Source organism: Bos javanicus, chromosome 9 (genome assembly GCF_032452875.1).
Source record: "Bos javanicus breed banteng chromosome 9, ARS-OSU_banteng_1.0, whole genome shotgun sequence".
Taxonomy (NCBI): domain Eukaryota; kingdom Metazoa; phylum Chordata; class Mammalia; order Artiodactyla; family Bovidae; genus Bos; species Bos javanicus.
The window spans coordinates 61,195,292-61,219,991 of NC_083876.1; the positions used below are offsets into that span (position 1 = coordinate 61,195,292).

Here is a 24,700-nt window from a genome sequence, read left to right on the forward strand (position 1 = left end):
CTGCCAGCTATATTGTGATTAGTAAAACATATAATTGTTTCTATGTTGAATCTAGAGTATTTGTTCTCAAGCAATAGTGATAGAATTGTTTGTTTGTTTTTTGTGTTTTCATCACTATCTTGATTTTATGTATGGTGGGTCAGCTTGATTTTATGTTTCTCACATTAATCAGTTTGCATGTAAATTGAGTCAGCTTTGATTTTAATATTGCTTTCTTATGAAATATTAATGTTTTTATTAAATCTTTACTACTGCCAGGTATATTGAATGTTATGGATAGATTGTAAAATGAAAATTGGAATTAGTTTAATGTCTTGTCTTGAAGTACATGACGAATTAGAGTGGTTTTCCTCTGTAGCAGAGATGATGTTACCATGGTGAGAGCTTCTGTTGCCATGACATTTGCTTGCATATTTTGATAGGTCTTCAATTGAAGAAGGGCTCTGTTTCCTGGCAGACTGGAAAAGTGTCAGTCTAGCCTTTCCCCCAATATATTATTTTTTATTGAAAAATATATAATTTCCAAAGAATTGTAATAGTGAACTGCCAAGGAAGAAAATGCACCTTGGTATTTTTTTTTTTTCTTTTTCAACTTTTGGAACACAGCAAAATATTCTTGGCTTGCCTTTTGTTTAAGGAGGAAAAAAAGAGAAGAATATTATTGTTCTAGCTTTCTTAATAAATAAAACATTTGCTTTTCCATTGAATTTTGTTGACAAAATAAACAGCTAAAGGTGAATAATTTGTAATCAGCCTCTGCTAGATATAGATATGCAATGTTACTGTACAACAAAAAAACACTACTAATGATGATATATTGGTAGCAGAGAAAAGGAGAAGTAAACATAAATAAGGACTTCACAAAAATGAATCAGTGAATTCCAAGAGGGTAACTATATAAAGTGCAAAATTAATTTTCATATAAATGATACATATTAAACACAATGAATTAGGGATAGTTCCTTTTTAAAAATAACTTATGTTTAATTTTGAAATAGTAATGGTAGATATTTTTAAAATTATGTTTTACAGTGATATATTTTTAATTTTAATGAGATAATACACTTTAACATGCAGTAAGAAAAATATGGAGAAGAAAGTCTGCTTCTCACTCTCCTCCCCTCCCTCAGTTATCTTCTGTTGTATTTTATCTTCACATAGTTTTTTTTATGTATTTATAAGTAAATACAAATTTGTTAATACATTTTTATTCCCACTCCACTTTTCAAGGAAGGTAGCACATTATTTTGCACTTTGCTTTTCAGAATTTGTCCAGCCATATATTTTAATGTATATTTTGTCAGTGATCTAATTTGAGCATCTTGGGATGTATTGGAATCAGCAGAAGGATAGGACTTGTTACTGACACCCCCATCCCATATGCTTATGGCAGTTCAGACTTTTAGGAGGAAATACTTAAAAACATAACATTTTGTCGATTTAGAATAAATTTTCCTTTCATTGTCAAAGTTCATTGAGAACTTCAGTGGGGCTTTTTGCTAGTAAACTGATTCGTTTTATAAAAGTGCAAATTGAAGTATACTATAATGAGTACATCTTTACACCAGCTGATTCTTCTGCAACAAACTGTTTTCTTCCTTTCTGTATTACTCCCATTCAGCCTTTGAATATCAAATTAGGTGTGGCTTCCTTGGGGAAGCCTGGCTGACTCGGTGAGTGTGTCTCTCCCCTATGTTCTTAAAGTGCTCTTCCTCGTAGCAGTACTAGGAGCAGAGATAATTGTTTTAATGATATGCAGCACAAATTAGCAAAAAAGAAGGGTAACGTACTGGATGTATAAAGTGACTAGGCTGCAGATATCAGTCATATCTAGAATTTGATCCCCTATCAGTAGATGACTTTTATCCGGATTTGTGTCCACCAGAGAAGAGGAGAAACACTGCGAGAATCTGCTGACTTACCAGATGGCAGTAGTCTTGGTTATTAAGGCAGAATTAATCCTGAGAAATTTTTGTAATATATTGGCTCTTGTGTTTAGTCAATTAGGTGACTACTGTATTGCTGAGTAAGAAGTAATAAAAATGGATAAAGGCAGGGTTTCTGCCCTCAAAGGGCTTACCCTGTATGAAGAAACTTGGCCCAGCAGCAAGGTGAGAAACGTGCAGACTGATGGAGTGGCACAGGCACTTCGGTGGGTCCAGGGAGTAGGGGCAAGGTACACTGGGAGATGGGGCCTGTGCTACAGATGGGACGGGGCTCTTGGTTCACCGGTGCCTGAGTGGGAGAGATGAGGTAAGTGCTTTAGATGCTGAAGTTTACTTTGTTGTCTGAGCTCCCTCTTCCCACTAGCCAGGGCATTGCCAGTTGTTTGTCCCTCCTACTCACCACTCCACACAAAAAAGAGGCCAAAAGTAATTAGAAAACAACTGACTTAAAATTGGTTCCTTTTGAAACAATTTTATATCATGAGACCTTCCAACTCAATCTTCCATTATTTGCTTTTAGACAGATTTTATATATATAATTTTTTAAAAAAAATACTGGAAAGATTTCTGTGATTTGGGCATTTTTTTGACAAGTTGGACTATTCTGGTTATCAGTTTCCTTATCTGTAAAACAAAAGGAGTTTGCTGCATGAATATTAAAAAAAAAAAGAAGCAAGAAGAAATTAGACTTGTGAATCAGGTAGTAAAATTAGTAATATGAATGTATTTTGAGTAATTTTTCCACCCTGAATAATCCAAGACACTGCATGAATTCTCTAATATTAAATTTCACCCTCAAATCACATCTTCACTTTCCATAGGTAGAAAACTTCTATAAGTAAATGAGAAATGTCAACAAGCTTTTGAAAATGCAGTTTTCCTCTCCCCTGGCTGCTTTCTATGATAGCTCTCCCTATGGTCTCTACCAACTTTGTGAGTTTTTATAAATGAAATGCCAAGTGGTTGTCTTGAGTTATATTTTTTTAGGTGATGGACTCTTCCCTCTACATCAATAAGAACAGCATAGAGTACCAAGATAATATAGTCTCAGAAAACTTAAGCAAACTTGCCCTCAAGTCAGGTATATTTGTGGTCTCATTGCCTAGAACTTCCTTGTAACCTTATTATTCTTCAAAATTCAGTTCATGTACTTTTCTTATTCAAGAAAACTTCCTTTACCCCTGCCCCCTGATTTTGGTGTTTCTCGTTGTTCTTCCTCAGCAGCTTTGTTTATGTTTACTTGAGCACCTCTTTAATGCTTTTGGAGTTTATATTAAAAGCCTCACTGTGGTTGAACTCAGTTCCTTGAGAGAATTTCTTTCTTTCCCATATAGTGAGGTACTGGGCACATAGTAGGTAGTTAGTGTTAAGGATTTTTCCTCCATACAGGGTATTTATGTGTCTTATTTTGCAAAATAGGTATTTGTTATTTGCATCTTAATGAAACTTGGGAAAGGATATAACCAAGTTGCTAAATCTAGAATTGTTTTACTTTTCTGTCCAGTAGAATTACCAAAGAGGATTTTTTTCTGCTTCCTTTAAAACTAAGTACTAGAACAACAACAGAAATGAAACTAATATATGGCAACATCAGGGCTGTTTCTTGGCTTCAGTGTAGGGCCTGGAATATGTGTTATGATAAAGAAACTGCTCACATTTAATGAATGGAATGAGTAGCATGGTCTGCAAAGTATTTAAGGTTATCTTTGGTCTACGTATGCTGTCTTTAGGCAAGCAAAATGCTATTATTACATTTTTCTAAGTGAGATAGATGAAGCCCAGACTTTGAATTTACTTAAAATTATGAAGTTAGTAGAGGTAAAGAAGCACCAGATATCTTTTCCTCTGTGTTGTTATTACTGCTGGCTTCCTTTAGATCAGAGTTTCTCAACTTTGGTACAGTTGACATTTTGGGTTGGATAATTCTTTGTTGTGGGCAGCTGCCTTGTGCATTGTAGGTTGTTTAGAAACATCCCTGGCCTCTGACCACTAGATGGCAGTAGCTCACCCTTTCCTCCCCAATGTGACAACCAAACATGTAGGCATTGCCAGACATCCTCTGGGGGGTAAAACCTCTAATTGAGAACCACTGCTTTATACAGCAGATATATCACTTATGACTCCATTTTGTTTTCCTCTCTATTTTAGTTTTAGAGGATTTCTTTGGCACATGGCCATCATCTACCTCTAAGCCAAGTTCTGCTCTCATTTGGTAAACACTTTCCTCAACATCTTACTTGTTTGCCTGACATTTGCTTTCATTACTTTTTTTTTTAAAAGATAATAGTGGACATCTCGGGTAATATTGATAATTGCTTTCAGATATAATTTAATTTTTTACTTGACAGTTCACCTGGTAAAATCAGATTTGTTTCTATAGAACTAAGTATTATATGTATCAGTTTCAGATTCAATGCACGAGACAGGGTGCTTAGGGCTGGTGCACTGGGATGACCCTGAGGGATAGGATGGGGAACGAGGTTGTGGGGGGGGGTTTCAGGATGGGGAACACATGTACACCCATGGCTGATTCATATCAATGTATGGCAAAACCACTACAATATTGTAATTAGCCTCCAATTAAAATAAACATTTTTTTAAAAATGAAAATAAATATACCTTTGAAAATTATTTTAATCTAGATGCATGCTGGTGAATTTAGTGAAATTAAAATGCATTATGCCCTAATTACACATGGTAAAATGTGACTTGGAAGAATGTTTCTATACCCTTGTTATATTCAGCAAGATTCTGTATTTCAAGTTTGATAACTTACAAATATTTATTTTTAAAAGTCTTAAATCCCTGTCTTGTATAATATCTTTTCCCTTTTTATTTTGAGGAACTTGAAAGAAGGATGTTTTAATAGTTATTGATATACATAATCTTTTATGAATAGTGATTTGTCATTTCATAATCTAAAATATTCTGTTTAAACATAAATTTAAATATGTGCTTGTGCTAAGTTGCTTCAGTCATGTCTGACTCTTTGTGACCCCATGGATTGTAGCCCACGCAGGCTCCTCTGTCCATGGAATTCTCCAGACAAGAAGATGAGTGGGTAGCCATTCCCTTCTCCAGGGTTTCTTCCCAACCTAGGAATCAAACCTGGGTCTCCTGCATTGCAAGCAGATACTTTACTGTCTGAGCTACCAGGGAAACCCATATTTAAATATACTTGAGACTAATGTTTTAAAATAAGTTAAAATTTTTTTCACTTTATTATTTTTTATTATTTATCAAGTATTTATTGAGCATTTTACAAATTGTTTTGCAGGCATATGATTAGACATGATTTTACTGAAGTAGAATTTATATTCTAATAGAAATTTAAATACATTTTACTCATGGAAATTGTTTTGCTTTTGCATTTATTTTCAGTAATTGAGAACTGCAATGTTTTAAATATATAGTTTTCTAAAAATTTTTATCAGGCATTTCATTAACTTTCATAAAACTGCTTTGAAATTCTCAGTCATGTTACATCTAGTATTTCAGATTAACATAAATGGTTTGGTATAGAGTCAGATGAGGAATGGCTAACGTTTCTGAATTATTGCTTTGTAAAAATGGAAGAGCTAGTATATCTATTCTCCACTGGATGGTTTCCAGAGAGAAAAATGTAAAGGATCCTTATATCTATTTTACAATTAGCGTTATGTTAAAATTATTTTTAGAATTAGTTATTAGATACCTATTATAAAATATTTTGAGATTTTCCAGGTGGCGCTAATGGTAAAGAATCTGCCTGCCAGTGCAGGAGACATAATAGACACAGGTTTGATTCCTGGGTCAGGAAGATCTCCTGGAGAAGGGCGTGGCAACCCACTCCAGTATTCTTGCCTGGAGAATCCCATGGACAGAGGAGCCTGGCGGGCTACAGTCCATACGGTTGCAAAGAGTTGGACACGACTGAAGTGACTTAGCAAGCAAGAAGTATTTTAAAGCTGTATAATCCTAGCTTTAACATTTCCTAGATTTGAGAACTTAGATTGGTATTGGTTTGTAAGTGTTCTCATACTAGTCATATGAATAAGTAAGGAACAGAACTAAATGATGGTTGGTTTGTAAATATGACATTCCCTCGGCAGAGGTTGTAAGTGGGGTTGTTGTGGGATGCTGACACTCTTTTCTGCCCCTCCTTTTTCACCCTTCACCACTATATGAAACTACTCTTACTACTAAAAGGTCTGTAATGTTTCTGTCAGATAGACTTTATTAGAAAACAGACTAAATTTTTAAAATTAGTTATATTAATGGGATCATAACTGGAAAATTTAGCAATTTTAACATTATATTCAGTAAGTATAAAGAGATTTATCTGTGATCATCCTGAAGGATATGTGTTACATGAATGAGCCTCAGGGCAAATGAATGAATGAAAACTTCCACTGAAATATTGTATATTTGATTTTATATTTGTTCAGGTTTAAATACAAGACTTAGGAAAATAGCGTGTATTATGTTCTTAAATTTACTACAAAGAAGATATTTTTTCTATCAACTCCAGTGATTGTCTTTCTTTAGCAAAACTTGATACACTAAATTTGTTATTATATGGACTTCTGTTTCAAATAAGTGATCCTATGACTAGGGTTTTTGCATTTTTTAAATTTCTAAAAATCTCTTAGAATTCAATTTGACTTGTATTTCTAAAAAATATTAGTAGTGAGAACACTTAGCAGTTTTCCCTTCCTATCTTTCTCATAATATGGCCTCACTGAATTGACATACTTTCCTCTCCTTCAGGGGAGTCTATATTTTTCTACCTGAGTGTTTTGCTCCTATTTACTTTCTGCTGTAAGTCTGTGTTAGTGAATATTACTCATTATTTGAAGCTTACAGTGTTCATTCCTCTTTAAGTACATAACCACCCAAGTGAAAGATTTTTTCCTTTTACTTTGTTCCTAGAACACATTTAAAACATTTTTCCCCCTATTCTGTAGTCTATAATTACATGGGTAGTATTTTTCAACCATTTCCACAACTTTTATGTCACTGCAAACAGAAGTTTTATAACCATTATGCAATAACTCTACTTCTGCCCAGTACATCCATCCCTCCTCCCCTACTGCCTCCACCCACTACTCCTGGTGCCTCAGATCTACTTCCTGTCCCTGTGAATTTGCCTACTGTGGATATTTATTTATTTATTTTTAATTGGAGGCTAATTACTTTACAATATTGTAGTGGTTTTTGCCATACATTGACATGAATCAGCCATGGGTATACATGTGTTCTCCATCCTGACCCTTCCTCCCACTACCTTCCCCATCACATCCCTCAGGGTCATCCCAGTGCACCAGCTCTGAGCACCCTGTTTCATGCATTGAACCTGGACTGGCGATCTGTTTCACATATGATAATATACATGTTTTAATGCTGTTCTCTCAAATCATCCCACCCTCGCCTTCTCCCACAGAGTCTAAAAGTCTGTTCATTACGTCTGTGTCTCTTCTGCTGTCTCGCATATAGGGTTATCGTTACCATCTTTCTAAATTTTGTTTATATGTGCTAATATACTGTATTGGTGTTTTTCTTTCTGACTTACTTCGCTCTGTATAATAGGCTCCAGTTTCATCCACCTCATTAGAATGGATTCAAATGCATTCTTTTTAATAGCTGAATAATATTCCATTGTGTATGTGTACCACAGTTTCTTTATCCATTCATCTGCCAGTGGACATCTAGGTTGCTTCCATGTCCTGGCTGTTGTAAACAGTGCTGCGATGAACATTGGGGTATATGTATCTCTTTCAATTCTGGTTTCCTTGGTGTGTATGCCCAGAAATGGGATTGCTGGGTCATATGGCAATTATATTTCCAGTTTTTTAAGGAATCTCCACACTGTTCTCCATAGTGGCTGTACTAGTTTGCATTCCCACCAACAGTGTAAGAGGGTTCCCTTTTCTCCACACCCTCTCCAGCATTTATTGTTTGTAAATTTTTGGATAGCAGCCATTCTGACTGGTGTAAGATGGTACCTCATGGTGGTTTTGATTTGCATTTCTTTGATAATGAGTGATGCTGAGCATCTTTTCATGTGTTTGTTAGCCATCTGTATGTCTTCTTTGGATAAATGTCGCTTTAGTTCTTTGGCCCACTTTTTGACTGGGTCATTTATTTTTCTGGAGTTGAGCTGCAGGAGCTCCTTGTATATTTTTGAGGTTAATTCTTTGTCAGTTGCTTCATTTGCTGTTATTTTCTCCCATTTTGAAGGCTGTCTTCTCACCTTGCTTATAGTTTCCTTTATTGTGCAAAAGCTTTTGATTTTAATTAGGTCCCATTTGTTTATTTTTGCTTTTACTTCCATTACCCTGGGAGGTGGGTCATAGAGGATCCTGCTATGATTTACATCAGAGAATGCTTTGCCTATGTTTTCCTCTAGGAGTTTTATGGTTTCTGGTCTTACGTTTAGATCTTTGATCCATCTTGAGTTTATTAAAGTGTTCTAGTTTCATTCTTTTACAAGTGGTTGACCAGTTCTCCCAGCACCACTTGTTAAAGAGAGTGTCTTTTCTCCGTTGTATAGTCTTGCCTCCTTTGTCAAAGATAAGGTGTCCATAGGTGAGTGGATTTATCTCTGGGCTTTCTATTTTGTTCCATTGATCTATATGTCTGTCTTTGTGCCAGTACCATACTGTTTTGATGACTGTTGATTTGTTGTATAGCCTGAAGTCAGGCAGGTTGATTCCTCCAGTTCCATTCTTCTTTCTCAAGATTGCTTTGGCTATTCGAGGTTTTTTGTATTTCCATACAAATTGTGAAATTACTTGTTCTAGTTTTCTGAAAAATACCTTTGGTAGCTTGATAGGGATTGCATTGAATGATTGCTTTGAGTAGCATACTCATTTTCACTATATTGATTCTTTCAATCCCTGAACATGATATATTTCTCTATCTCTTTGTGTCATTTTTTATTTCTTTCATCAGTGTTTTATAGTTTTCTATATATAGGTCTTTTGTTTCTTTAGGTAGATTTATTCCTAAGTATTTTATTCTTTTCATTGCAATGGTGAATGGAATTGTTTCCTTGATTTTCTCTTTCTGGTTTCTCATTGTTAGTATGTAGGAATGCAAGGGATTTCTGTGTGTTAATTTTATATCCTGCAACTTTACTATATTCATTGATTAGCTCTAGTAGTGTTCTGTTATAGTAGTTTCTATATAGAGGATCACGTCATCTGCAAACAGTGAGAGTTTTATGTCGTCTTTTCCAATATGGATTCCTTTTATTTCTTTTTCTTCTCTGACTGCTGTGGCTAAAACATCCAAAACTATGTTGAATAGTAGGGGTGAGAGTGGGCACCCTTGTCTTGTTCCTGACTTTGGGGGAAATGCTTTCAGTTTTTCACCACTGAGGATAATGTTTGCTGTGGGTTTATCATATATGGCTTTTATTATGTTGAGGTATGTTCCTTCTATGCCTGCTTTTTGGAGGGTTTTTATCATAAATGGATATTGAATTTTGTCAAAGGCTTTCTCTGCATCTATTGAGATAATATGGCTTTTACTTTCAATTTGTTAATGTATCACATTGTTACAACAAATGGGTACACACTTGTTAGTGTATCACATTGATTGATTTGCGAATACTGAAGAATTCTTGCATCCCTGGATAAAGCCCACTTGGTCATGATGTATGATCTTTTTAATATTTTGTTGGATTCTGTTTGCTAGAATTTTGTTAAGGATTTTTGTGTCTATGTTCATCAGAGGTATTGGCCTGTAGTTTTCTTTTTCTGTGGCATCTTTGTCTGGTCTTGGTATTAGGGTGATGGTGGCTTCATAGAATGAATTTAGAAGTTTACCTTCCTCTACAGTTTTCTGGAAGAGTTTGAGTAGGATAGGTGTTAGCTCTTCTCTAAATTTTTGGTAGAATTCAGCTGTGAAGCCATCTGGTCCTGGGCTTTTGTTTGTTGAAAGATTTCTGATTACAGTTTCAATTCCTGTGCTTGTGATGGGTCTGTTAAGATTTTCTATTTCTTCCTGGTTCAGTTTTGGAAGGTTATACTTTTCTAAGAATTTGTCCAGTTCTTCCAAGTTGACCATTTTATTGGCATAAAGCTGCTGATAGTAGTCTCTTATGATCCTTTGTATTTCTGTGTTGTCTGTTCTGACTTCTTCCTTTTCATTTCTAATTTTGTTGATTTGATTCTCTCCCTGCCTTTTTTTTTTATGAGTCTTGCTAATGATTTGTCTGTTTTATCTTCTCAAAAAACCAGTTTTTAGCTTTGTTGATTTTGGCTCTGATCGCCTTTGTTTCTTTTGCATTTATTTCTGCCCTAATTTTTATGATTTCTTTCCTTCTGCTAACCCTGGGGTCCTTAATTTCTTCTTTTTCTAGTTGCTTTAGGTGTAGAGTTAGGTTATTTATTTGATCTCTCTCCTGTTTCTTGAGGTAGGCTTGTATTGCTATGAACCTTCCCCTTAGCACCGCTTTTACTGAATCCCATAGGTTTTGGGTTGTGTTTTCATTTTCATTCGTTTCTATGCATATTTTGATTTCTTTTTTGATTGCTTCTGTGATTTGTGGGTTATTCAGAAGTATGTTGTTTAGCCTCCATGTTTGTATTTTTGATAGTTTTTTTCCTGTAGTTGACATCTAATCTTATACCACATTGTGATCAGAAAAGATGCTTGAGATGATTTCAATTTTTTTGAATTTACCAAGGCTACATTTATGGCCCAGGATGTGATCTGTCCTAGAGAAGGTTCCTTGTGCGCTTGAGAAAAAGGTGAAATTCATTGTTTTAGGGTGAAATGTCCTATCAATATCAACTAGGTCTAACTGGTCCATTGTATCATTTAAAGTTTGTGTTTCCTTGCTAATTTTCTGTTTAGTTGATCTATCCATAGGTGTGAGTGGGGTATTAAAGTCCTCCACTATTATTGTGTTATTGTTAATTTCCCCTTTCATACTTGTTAGTATTTGCCTTATATATTACAGTGCTCGTATGTTGGGTGCATATATATTTATAACTGTTATATCTTCTTGGGTTGATCCTTTGATCATTATGTAGTGTCCTCCTTTGTCTCTTTTCACGGCCTTTACTTCAAAGTCTATTTTATCTGATATGAGTATTGCTATCCTGCTTTATTTTGGTCTCTATTTGTGTGGAATATCTTTTTCCAGCCCTTCACTTTCAGTCTGTATGTGTCCCTAGGTTTGAAGTGGTTCTCTTGTAGACAGCATATATAGGGGTCTTATTTTTGTATCCATTTAGCCAGTCTTTGTCTTTTGGTTGGAGCATTCAACCCATTTACATTTAAGGTAATTATTGATAAGTATGATCCCATTGCCATTTACTTTGTTATTTTGGGTTCGAGTTTATAAATCTTTTCTGTGTTTCCTGCCTAGAGAAGATCCTTTAGCATTTGTTAAAGAGCTGGTTTGGTGGTGCTGAATTCTCTCAGCTTTTGCTTGTCTGAAAAGCTTTTGATTTCTCCTTCATATTTGAATGAGCTTCTTGCTGGGTACAGTAATCTGGGTTGTAGGTTTTTCTCTTTCATCACTTTAAGTATATCCTGCCATTCCCTTCTGGCCTGAAGAGTTTCTGTTGAAACATCAGCTGTTATCCTTATGGGGATCCCCTTGTGAGTTACTTGTTGTTTTTCCCTTGCTGCTTTTAATATTTGTTCTTCATGTTTGATCTTTGTTAATTTGATTAATATGTGTCTTGGGGTGTTTCGCCTTGGGTTTATCCTGTTTGGGACTCTCTGGGTTTCTTGGACTTGGGTGATTATTTCCTTCCCCATTTTAGGGAAGTTTTCAACTATTAACCTCCTCAAGTATTTTCTCATGGCCTTTCTTTTTGTCTTCTTCTTCTGGGACTCCTATGATTCAAATATTGGGGCGTTTAACATTGTCCCAGAGGTCTCTGAGGTTGTCCTCATTTCTTTTGATTCTTTTTTCTTGTTTCCTCTCTGCTTCATTTATTTCCACCATTCTGTCTTCCACCTCACTTATCCTATCTTCTGCCTCAGGTATTCTACTGTTGGGTCCCTCCAGAGTGCTTTTGATCTCAGTTATTGGATTATTCATTATTGATGGACTCTTTTTTATTTCTTCTAGGTCCTTGTTAAACATTTCTTGCATCTTCTCAATCCTTGTCTCCAGACTGTTTATCTGTAACTCCATTTTGTTTTCAAGATTTTGGATCATTTTTGCTATCATTATTCTGAATTCTTTTTCAGGTAGACGCCCTATCTCCTCCTCTTTTGTTTGGTTTGGTGGGCTTTTATCATGTTTCTTTACCTGCTGAATATTTCTCTGCCTTTTCATCTTGTTTAGATTGCTGTGTTTGGGCTGGCCTTTCTGTATGCTGGAAGTTTGTGGTTCCTCTTTATTGTGGAGGTTCCTCCCTGTGGGTGGGGTGGATCAGTTTCTTGTCAAGGTTTCCTGGTTAGGGAAGCTTGCATTGGTGTTTTGGTGGGTGGAGCTGGATCTCTTCTCTCTGGAGTGCAGTGAAGTGTCCACTAGTGAGTTTTGAGGTGTCTATGGGTTTGGTGTGACTTTTGGTTGCCTGTATTTTTGTCCTCAGGGTTTTGTTCCTGTGTTGTTGGAGAATTAGCTTGGTATGTCTTGCTCTGAAACTTGTTGGATCTTGGGTGGACCTTGGTTTCAGTGTAGGTATGGAGGCTTTTGGATGAGCTCTTGTTGTTCCCTGGAGTCAGGAGTTTTCTGTTGTTCTCTAGTTTTGGATTTAAGCCTCCTGCCTCTGGCTTTCAGTCTTATTCTTACAGTAGCCTCAAGACTTCTCCACCCATACGGCACTGATGATAAAACATCTAGGTTAATGGTGAAAAGATTCTCCACAGTGGGGGACACCCAGAGAGGTTCACAGAGTTACATGGAGAAGAGAAGAGGGAGGAGGGAGATAGAGGTGACTGTGAGAAGAGGGGGAATCCATAGGGGAGAGAGCAATCTAGCCAGTAATCAATTCCCTATTTGCTCTCCACAGTCTGGAACACTCAGAGAGGTTCACGGAGTTCCATAGAGAAGAGAAGAGGGAGGAAGGAGATAGAGGTGACCAGGAGCAGAGGATAGGGAGTCAAAAGGACAGAGACCAGTATAACTTGTGATCAGTTCCCTAAGTGTTCTCCACAGCCTGGAACACCTAAAGAGATTCACCGAGTTAAGTAGGGAAGAGAAGGGGGAGAGAGGAGGTAGAGGTGACCTGGGGGAGAAAAAGGAGAGTCAAAAAGGGAGAGACCAATCAAGCCAGTATTCGCACTCCTAAGTAAAAATGGGTACTGAAGATTGGATTCTTAAAGGTACAGAATTGATAACAAATACCAAAAAGCAAAGATTAAAAATCTAGAATAGAGGTTAGACTCTCAAAAATACAATATTAAAAAACAAAATGTCAAAAGTTATTAAAAAAATGATACGAAATTTCCTTTAAAAATAGGGTCTTTTTTTTGCAAGGTAATAGTAGATTTTAAATATGAAAATAAAGGAGTAATAAACATTTTAAAAAATTAAAAAAATTTAAAAATGATAATAGTAAAATATATCTAGGAATTTCTCTGGAGCTGTTGAGGGCAGTGTGCAGTCAGTTCAGTTTTAGATAGTTCCTTGTTCCAGCTTATACTTCTACTCAAGGTCTATAGGTCCCTTTCAATGTAGCCAATGCTAACTACAGGGTTTTAATCTGTTGCAGCTAATACTTCCAAAGCCGTTCCCTCTTCTTTGTTTATTTTGGCTTACTCTGTTTGCAAGTCTCTTCAGTATCTAAATTCTGCCCTTGCACAAGGGGGCAAAGGTGGTCATTTATTTAGGCTCACTTGTTCAATTTTGCTATGGGGAGGGAGGAACGCTGCAAACAAATATCGCTGGCTTGTGTGGGGAGTGCTCGCAGTGTCTGGGCCACACTGGGTTTGCCCCCGCTCAGGGCGTGTGTGCTTTCCCGGTCTACGCTGCTCAGGCTCCAGGTTGCTCTGCAGGGGAACTGTCTGAGGTGGGCCCTGGGTTGCGTGTACTTCCCAGGTCTAAGCGGCTCAGGTTCAGGTTCTCAGGTACTCCACAAAGGTGCAGACGCAGTTGGGCCTGCATCTTGTGCCCTTCCCAGGTCTGAGCAGCTCAGGCAACCAGGTGTTTGGCGAGTGCACTCTCCCCAGGTGTGATGTATCTTATCACCTCCCGGGTCCCAGCTGCTCGGTTTCCTGGATGTGCAGCGGGAATGCTGTCTCAGGTGTGCCCTGTGTCTCCTCTGGGGAGCTGATTTCTGGCTGCGAACCTCCTGGCGGATGTCAACCGTCCAGGATCCCAGGAAGACTTGGTTAGCACCTGGGAGCCTGCTCGCAGTTTGGTAGAGGATACTGTCTCTGGGGCCAAGTTTTCCCCTCTCCCTCCAGCTCTGGCTGTCACCTGCCTGCCTCCCTGCCTCTGGTGGGGGATGGCCTGGTCCGCTGCCGGCTAGCTCTCCTGTGGTATTCGCTCAGTCCTTTGGGTAGTTCATGTAGGTAGAATCATGCGATTTTTGTCCTTTTGTGTCTGGCTTATTTCACTTAGCATAGTTTTTGAGGTTCATTCATTTTGTAGCATGTATCAGAAATTATTTCTTATTTTGTTACTGAGTGATATTCCATTGTATGTATATAGTGCACTTTGTCTATTTTTATGTTGATGGAAACCTAGGTTGTTTCCACCTTTTGGCAATTTTGAATAATGCTGCCATGAATGTTGACTTGTCCTAGGTATTTTTTTTTCTTTTTGATGTAAATGGAATTGATTTCTTAGTTTCCTTCTTGGATTGTTCATTGCTGTTGTATAGAAACAACTGATCTTTTGTATTGATAATACCATCAAAATATTATTAAAAGGAATAAATTTAACAAAAGTTGTGCAAGACCTGTATACCAAAAACTACAAAACACTACTGAGAGAAATTTAGAAGACGTAACTAAATAGATTAGCAGTGTTTGTGAATTGAAAGATTCAGTATTGTTAAGATTTTTTCCCCTTAATTGATCTGTTGATTCATTGTATTCTTGCTTAAAATCCTAATAAACTTATTTTCATTGAGATTGACCAGGTAATTTTAAAATATATGTGGAAATACACATCTGCATTAGCTAACAGACTTTGGAAAAAGAAGAACAAACTTTGAGGACCTGTGTACTCTTGTTTTAATACTTAATATAGAGCTATAGTAATCAAGACAGTATGGTATAATCAGGAAGAAAGGCGTACTTATCAATGCAACAGATTAGCAAGAATCGAAATACATCTATATCCATAAGCAATTTATTTTTGGCAAAGATGCCAGGGCAATTCAGTGAGGGAAGGATAGTCTTTTAACAAATGGTGCTATATCACTTTGATATCCATCTGTCAAATAGTGAATAGTCCCTTATTTCACACCACATAAATAAATTAACCTCAAATGGATCATAAAAATAAGAAAACAATAAAACTTCTGTAAGAAAATGTAGTGGAAAATTTCAGTAACCTTAGGATAGGTAAAGATTCCTTAAAAAGGGCACAAAAAGCACAAATTTTAAAAGTTTAAATTGATAATTATGAAAAGATGCTCAGCATCACTAATCATCAGGTAAATGCAAGTCAAAAGCACAGTGGTATATTACCTAACACCAGTTAGGGTGGCCATTATCACAAAGTGAAAAGATAACATGCTGGTGAGAAAGTGGAGGAAGGGGAACCCTTCTGCACTGTTGTAGAAATGTAAATCGATATGGCTCTTATGAAAAATAGCATGCAGTTTCCTCAAAAAATTAGTAATAGAGCTGCCATGTCATTTAGCAGTCCCACCTTTGGATATGTATTCAAAAGAAAGAAAATCAACATCCTGAAGAGGTACTTGCATTTCCATCTTTACTGCAGCAATATTCACAGTAGCCAAAATGTGGGAATAACTTGTCTGTCAGAGGATGAATGGATAAAGAAAATAATGGTATACATGTACAATGGAATGTTATTCAGACTTAACAAAGAAGGAACTTCAGCCAATTGTGACAACATGGATGAACCTGGAGTACATTATGCTAAGTGAAATAAGCTCTCATTATATATGGAATCTTTAAAACAAAAAAAAGTCAAGTCAGAGTGGGAATGGTAGTTACTGGAAGCTGTGGGTAGGGGATGAACGGAGATATTAATCAAAGGATAGAAACTTTCAGTTATAAGATGAGTAAGTTCTGGAGACCTAATGTATAGCATGGTACCTGTGGTTAACAATAAAATATACTTGAAATTTCCTAAGGGAATAAATCTTAAATGGTTTTACACACAAAGAAGTAACTGAGATGAAGGATATGTTTATTAGCTTGATTGTGGTAATCATTTCACAGTATAAACATGTATCAAAACACCATGTTGTAGACCTTAAATTTTGTATTTCTCAATCATACCTCAGGAAAGCAGGAAAAAAATAGATGATTTTGAGTTCATTAAAATATATTCAAAAGATATATATTTTGTTAAGAAAATGAAAAGGCAAGACAAAAACTGGTAGAAAATATTTGCAGAACATCTATCCAAACAAGGCTATTTATCCAGAATATATAAACAACTCATACAGGTCCATTATAAGTACATAACCCAGTAAAAACAAGGGTAAAATTTTGAACAGGTACCTCACCAAAGAAGATACACAGATAGCAACAAATAAACAAATTAAAAGATCTTCAGCATCTTTTGTCATTAGAGAAATGCAAATCAGAATTATGAGATGTACTTTAGAATGAAAATTTTAGAATTAAAAAGAACAGCAATACCTAGTTCTGGGTTAGATGCAGAGGAAATTGATCTCTCATATGTTACAGCTAAATCAAATCCCTTATAATTATACAGTAGAAGTGAGAAATAGATTTAATGGACTAGATCTGATAGAGTACCTGATGAACTATGGACAGAGGTTCGTGACATTGTACAGGAGACAGAGATCAAGATCATCTCCATGGAAAAGAAATGCAAAAAAGCAAAATGGCTGTCTGAGGAAGCCTTACAAATAGCTATGAAAAGAAGAGAAGCAAAAAAGCAAAGGAGAAAAGGAAAGATATAAGCATCTGAATGCAGAGTTCCAAAGAATAGCAAGGAGAGATAAGAAAGCCTTCCTCAGTGATCAGTGCAAAGAAATAGAAACAACAGAATGGAAACGACTAGAGATCTCTTCAAGAAAATTAGAGATATCAGGGGAACATTTCATGCAAAGATGGGCTTGATAAAGGACAGAAATGGTATGGACCTAACAGAAGCAGAAGATATTAAGAAGAGGTGGCAAGAATACACAGAAGAACTGTACAAAAAGATCTTCATGACCCAGATAATCACGATGGTGTGATCACTCACCTAGAGCCAGACATCCTGGAATATGAAGTCAAGTGGGCCTTAGAAAGCATCACTACGAACAAAGCTAGTGGGGGTGATGGAATTCCAGTTGAGCTCTTTCAAATCCTGGAAGATGATGCTGTGAAAGTGCTGCATTCAATATGCCAGCAAATTTGGAAAACTCAGCAGTGGCCACAGGACTGGAAAAGGTCAGTTTTCATTCCAATCCCAAAGAAAGGCAATGCCAAAGAATGCTCAAACTACCACACAATTGCACTCATCTCACACACTAGTAAAGTAATGCTCAAAATTCTCCAAGCCAGGTTTCAGCAATATGTGAACCGTGAACTTCCAGATGTTCAAGCTGGTTTTAGAAAAGGCAGAGGAACCAGAGATCAAATTGCCAACATCTGCTGGATCATCAAAAAAGCAAGAGAGTTCCAGAAAAACATCTATTTCTGCTTTATTGACTATGCCAAAGCCTTTGACTGTGTGGATCACAATAAACTGTGGAAGATTCTGAAAGAGATGGAAATACCAGACCACCTGACTTGCCTCTTGAGAAACCTATATGCAGGTCAGGAAGCTACAGTTAGAACTGGACATGGAACAACAGACTGGTTCCAAATAGGAAAAGGAGTAGGTCAAGGCTATATATTATCACCCTGCTTATTTAACTTATATGCAGAGTACATCATGAGAAACACTGGGCTGGAAGAAGCACAGGCTGGAATCAAGATTGCCAGAAGAAATATCAAGAACCTCAGATATGCAGATGACACCACCCTTATGGCAGAAAGTGAAGAGGAACTCAAAAGCCTCTTGATGAAAGTGAAAGAGGAGAGTGAAAAAATTGGCTTAAAGCTCAACATTCAGAAAACGAAGATCATGGCATCTGGTCCCATCACTTCATGGCAAATAGATGTGGAAACAGTGTCAGACTTTATTTTTCTGGGCTCCAAAATCACTGCAGATGGTGATTGCAGCCATGAAATTAAAAGACGCTTACTCCTTGGAAGCAAAGTTGTAACCAACCTAGGTAGCATATTGAAAAGCACAGACATTACTTTGCCAATAAAGGTCCGTCTACTCAAGGCTATGGTTTTTCCAGTGGTCATGTATGGATGTGAAAGTTGGACTGTGAAGAAAGCTGAGTGCCGAAGAATTGATGCTTTTGAACTGTGGTGTTGGAGAAGACTCTTGAGAGTCCCTTGGACTGCAAGGAGATCCAACCAGTCCATTCTAAAGGAGATCAGTCCTGGGTATTCATTGGAAGGAGTGATGCTGATGCTGAAGCTCCAATACTTTGACCACCTCATGCGAAGAGTTGACTCATTGGAAAAGACCCTGATGCTGGGAAGGATTGGTGGCAGGCAAAGAAGGGAATGACAGAGGATGAGATGGCTGGATGGCATCACCGACTTGATGGACATGAGTTTGAGTGAACTCTGGGAGTTGGTGATGGACAGGGAGGCCTGGTGTGCTGCGATTCATGGGGTTGCACAGAGTCAGACACAACAGTGACTGAACTGAACTGAATTGATGTTACAGCTGTGAATGGACGAAGTCACTGCCACTTTGGAGAACAATTTGACAGTTTCTTATAAAGTTAAGCATACTTTACCGTTAGACAGAGCCATTCTACTCCTAGGGTAGATATTTGCTCAAAAGTTTTGAAAGCAGATGTCCACACCAATGTTCGGACCAGTATCACTCATGATAGCCTAAAAATAGGAACAACCCAGATGTCCATCTACTTATAAATGTGAATTTTGTGGTATATATGTAGAATGGAATCTTGCTCGGTTTAATAAAAAGGAGCAAGCTACTAATATATACGCCAATGTATAGCAAAATGTTGTGTTATGAATTTCTCATGGATTTCAGAAAAGGCACAACTGTAGTCATAGAAAGAAGGTCACTATTGCTGGAGAGTCGGTGACAGGGAACTGACTGCAGATGTCAAGAGAAAGCTTTTGGATGGTTGATTGAAATGCTGTATATTGTGATTCTAGTGATGCTTACATGATTGTATCCATTTGTCAAATTCATTAGTTAATTTTATTCATTGTGATTGAATCATCCTACAGCAAAGCTGAATAAAGAGGCACAATTATTTTTATTTTAAAATTAATTTATTTATTATAATTGGAGAATAATTACCTCACAGTATTGTGGTGGTTTTTGCCATACATCAGCATAAATCAACCACGGATGCACCTGTGTAGCCCCATCCTGAACCCCCCTCCCACCTTCATCCCCACTGCATGCCTCTGGGTTGTTCCAGAGCACCGACTTTGAGTGCCCTGCTTCATGCATCGAAGTTGCACTGGTCACCTATTTTACATGGTAATATACATGTTTCAATGCTATTCTCGCAAATCATTCCACCTTCGCCTTCTCCCACATAGTCCAAAAGTCTGTTCTTTACATCTGTGTCTCTTTTGCTGCCTTGCATATAGGATTGTTGTTGCTGTCTTTCTAAATTCCATATATATGCTTTAATATACTGTTTTGGTGTTTTTGGTGGAGCTCTGTATAATAGGCTCCAGTTTCATCCACCTCATTAGAACTGATTCAAATGCATTCTTTATTAATAGCTGAGTAATATTCTGTTGTGTATATGTACCAGAGCTTCCTTATCCATTTGTCTGCCGATGGACATCTAAGTTATTTCCATGTCCTGGCTATTGTAAACAGTGCTGTAGTAAACATTGGGGTACATGTGTCTCTTTCATTTCTGGTTTCCTTGGTGTATATGCCCAGCAGTGGGATTGCTGGGTCATATGGCAGTTCTGTTTCCAGTTTTTTTAAGGAATCTCTACACTGTTCTTCATACGGTGGCTGTACCGGTTTGCATTCCCACCAACAGTGTAAAAGGGTTCCTTTTCCTCCACACCTTCTCCAGCATTTATTGTTTGTAGACTTTTTGATGGCAACCATTCTAAGCGGCATGAGTTGATACCTTATTGTGGTTTTGATATTCATTTATCTAATAAGGAGTGATGTTGAGCATCTTTTCATGTGTTTATTAGCCATCTATATGTCTTCTTTGGAAAAATGTCTTAGAAAAGTATAACCTTCCAAAACTGAACCAGGAAGAAACAGAAAATCTTAACAGACCCATCACAAGCATGGAAATTGAAGCTGTAATAAAAAAATCTTCCAACAAACAAAAGCCCAGGATGGCTTCATAGGTGAATTCTACCAAAAATTTAGAGAAGAGCTAACATCCATCCTACTCAAACTCTTCCAGAAAATTGGAAAGGAAGGTAAACTCCCAAATTCATTCTATAAGGCCACCATCACCCTAATACCAAGACCAAACAAAGATGCCACACAAAAAAAGAAAACTACAGCCAATATCACTGATGAACATAGATGCAAAAATCCTCAACAAAATTCTAGCAAACAGAATCCAACAACATATTAAAAAGATCATACATCATGACCAAGTGGGCTTTATTCCAGGGATGCAAGGATTCTTTAATATTTGCAAATCAATCAGTGTGATACACCATATTAACAAATTGAAAGATAAAAGCCATATGATTATCTCAATTGATGCAGAGAAAGCCTTTGACAAAATTCAATACCCATTTATGATAAAAAATCAAAAAACCTCTCCAGAAAGCATAGAAGGAACATAGCTCAAGAAAATAAAAGCCATATAGACAACTAATTGGAAAAGTCAGTGGCACCCCACTCCAGTTCTCTTGCCTGGAAAATGCCATGGATGGAGGAGCCTGGTGGGCTACAGTCCATGGGGTCGCTAAGAGTTGGATACGACTGAAGTGACTTAGCAGCAGCAGCAGCAGACAAACTGATAGCAAACATCCTCAATGGTGAAAAATTGAAAGTATTTCCTCTAAAATCAGGAACAAGACAAGGGTGCCCACTCTCACCACTACTGTTCAACATAGTTTTGGAAGTCCTAGCCACAGCAATCAGAGGAAGAAAAGAAATAAAAGGAATCCATATTGGAAAAGAAGAAGTAAAACTCTCACTGTTTGCAGATGACATGATCCTCTACATAGAAAACCCTAAGGATACCATCAGAAAATTACTAGAGCTAATCAATGAATATAGTAAAGTTGCAGGATATAAAATTAATTTACAGAAACCCCTTGCATTCCTATACACTAACAGTGGAAAAAACAGAGAAAGCAATCCCATTCACTATTGCAATGAAAAGAATAAAATACTTAGGAATAAATCTACCTAAAGAAACAAAAGACCTATATATAGAAAACTATAAAACACTGATGAAAGAAATCAAAGATGACACAAATAGATGGAGAAATGTACCATGTTCATGGATCGGAAGATCAATATAGTGAAAATGAGTATACTGCCCAAAGCCATCTATAGATTCAGTGCAATCCCTATCAAGCTACCAGTGGTATTTTTCACTGAGGTAGAACAAATAATTTCACAATTTGTATGGGAACCCCACAAACCTTGAATAGCCAAAGCAATCTTAAGAAAGAAGAATGGCACTGGAGGAATCAACCTACCTAAGTTCAGATTATACTACAAAGCTACAGTCATCAAGGCAGTATGGTACTGGCACAGAGACAGAAATATAGATCAGTGGAACAAAATAGAAAGCCCAGAGATAAATCCATGTACCTATGGACACCTTATCTTTGACAGGGTAGGCAAAAATATACAATGGAGAAAAGACAACCTCTTTAATAAGTGGTGCTAGGGAAACTGGTCAACCACATGTAAAAAAATGAAACTAGAACCCTTTCTAACACCATACACAAAAGTAAACTCAGATGGATTAAATATCTAAATGTAAGACTAGAAACTATAAAACTCTCAGAGGAAAACATAGGCAGAACACTCTCTGACATAAATCACAGCAAGATCCTCTATGACCCACCTGCCAGAGTAATGGAAATAAACAAGTGGGACCTAATTAAAGGTAAAAACTTTTGCACAATGAAGGAAACTGTAAGCAAGGTAAAAAGGCAGCCTTCAGAATGGAAGAAAATAATAACAAATGAAACAACTGACAAAGAATTAATCTCTAAGATATACAAATAGCTCATGAGGCTCAATACCAGAAAAATGAACAACCCAATCAACAAGTGGACCAAAGAACTAAATAGGCACAATTATTTTTAAATGACCAAACTTCCTTTAAGTTGTAGCGAATAGTAGGGAATAATAGGTTTCATTATTTTTTGAAACTTTCACAAACAAATATCTATGTGTCATTATTTTTCAAAACTTTCACGAACATGTATCTATGTGTTTTGGCAGGGAAGAGAGAAAGGTTATCCATAACATGTTGGATATCTAATGAATAGCGTGTGTGCAAGCTAAGTTGCTTTACTCTTTGTGACCCTATGGACTTTAGCCTGCCAGGCTCCTCTGTCCATGGAATTCTCCAGGCAAGAATACTGGAGTGGATTGCCATGCCCTTCTCCAAGGGATCTTCCCATCTAACTCATGAGTGCTGATACCTAACTTCACTCATCAGTTGACGATAACAAAGATTATAGTAAAAGAAGACTTGATTTTGCTTAATAAAAAGTAATTGTTATTATATTTAGTATATCAGATGCATAATTTTTATCTTCTTATTAACTATTATCCTCATTGTCATCACTTTAGAAATACAAACCTGGTCGATGTGATGATATTTTGAAATGGAAGCCTCCCAGTCTTAATTCTGTGGATTTTCGCCTAAAAATAACAAGAATGGGAGGAGAAGGGTAAGTATGCGCATTTGATTCCCCATCATTTTTATATGTAATAATACTTTTACTATTCCTAGATACTTACCCAAAAGTTATGAAAACAGATGTGCATATAAAAGTTTGTATTATAGAAAGCTTCACTGTTTATCTGATATTTTACATATACCTTCAAAATAAAGTAAAATACTTTTCCAGTATACTTTATATATGTATACTATAAATCTATCGCATTTTCCCAGATTATTTCTTTGATATATTACAGCTCACATTTTGTAGCATCCTTTAAAATTGACCAATTTTAGTCTTAAAAAAAGTTATTTCTAATATTAACACAATGAACTTCATTAAAATGTAAAAGTGAAAATAGATTTTACTTGAAAATAATCTAGTCAAGTGAATTATAAATGTAAGATATTATTATTATTATTCAGCATTTTAAAACAAGCCATTTTTCCTTTGAAGGAAACTGCTTCATGTTTGCATTTGCATGGCAAAAACTTATTTATACTTTATTGGGGTAGAGTTTTAATTGTAGAATTTCATTAAAATTTTTCATAATGTCTATTAAGTGTTAATGTCATGTATTGGTTAATCTTCATATGTGACTTCATTGGTTAGTTGTTGTTGTTGTTAGTTGTTAAGTCATGTCTGACTCTTGCAACCCCAGGCTCCTCCGTCTATGGGGTTTCCCAGGCAGGAATACTGGAGTGGGTTGCCATTTCCTCCTCCATCATTGGTTGCTACGTTAGAATAAAAAAAAAGAAACATGCTTTAGTATTAATAAATATTTTCATTGTTTTTCCAAAGCCTTGTTTTATTTTACCTTGTTCCACAATTTTTTATGGCATCTTATGTAAGTAAATGCATAATAACAAAATAAGAAATGTTAAATCAAGGAAATCCTAAAGAGAAAATATATAAGATAACATTGGCAGAAAGCTTAAAAATGTACCAGTGCATGCCATGAAATGCATGCACTTTTTATTTGCCAAAGATAAACCACAGGTTTGTTTTTTTGTAGCTAATGGAATGATGGGTAGATGATGAGTTATGTGACTACAGATTCCAGAAGATTAAGTCTCTTAAGAGATTATATGTTTTCAAATAATGATACTGTGTAGGGTGATGAATCCTAACTAAAAAGAGAGTGTTTATTAAGTTATATATCAGTTTCTAAAACATAGAGTAGTTAATATTTTATGTCCTTAAATAAGAGTTTGTCACTTAATAACAAAGTACAGTTTAGCCAGAACAGCAATCTGGGACCTCAAATAGTGTTGTTTAGGTATTTTTACTCTCTATTGATCTGGTTTAATTCAAAGATAGATTGATAACTTTTGACAATAGAATTGGATAAAATATATATATTGTATAGAATAATGTAGAAGATTAAATAAAAGAAATAATATTCGTAATCTAGGATATCTGTATGCTGGATATCTGTCAGGAAGAATAATCTTTAGTTTACTATTTATTGATACTTATCTTAGCTATGCATTGATATTAATATCAGTTAACCATTTATTAATTATTAACCAGTATTCTCAATACAATGTTGTTATAACACTTAATTACTAATAAGATGAATAAATATTGTTAATGTTTTCTGGAAACTGCCCCCAAACACATTCTACCCCCCCATCTATATAAAATAACACTATCTTTGGATAAATATTGCTGAGTAGTAAGCTCAAGACTATTATTCTTCTTGATGAAGTGTTGGGTGTACAGGTATTCTGGGTTGC

At 36.3% G+C, this 24,700-nt stretch overlaps 1 protein-coding gene across 4 annotated transcripts in view; it reads left to right on the forward strand.

Moving 5' to 3' along the window:
* RNGTT (RNA guanylyltransferase and 5'-phosphatase) overlaps nt 1-24,700 on the forward strand; it is a 249,562-nt gene that overhangs the window by 131,029 nt on the left and 93,833 nt on the right. For all 4 annotated transcript variants that reach the window (XM_061427846.1, XM_061427844.1, XM_061427847.1 and 1 more), the window contains one exon: nt 22,870-22,970. In XM_061427846.1, the coding sequence (XP_061283830.1) occupies nt 22,870-22,970 (101 nt within the window). The remainder of the gene's footprint in view (nt 1-22,869; nt 22,971-24,700) is intronic.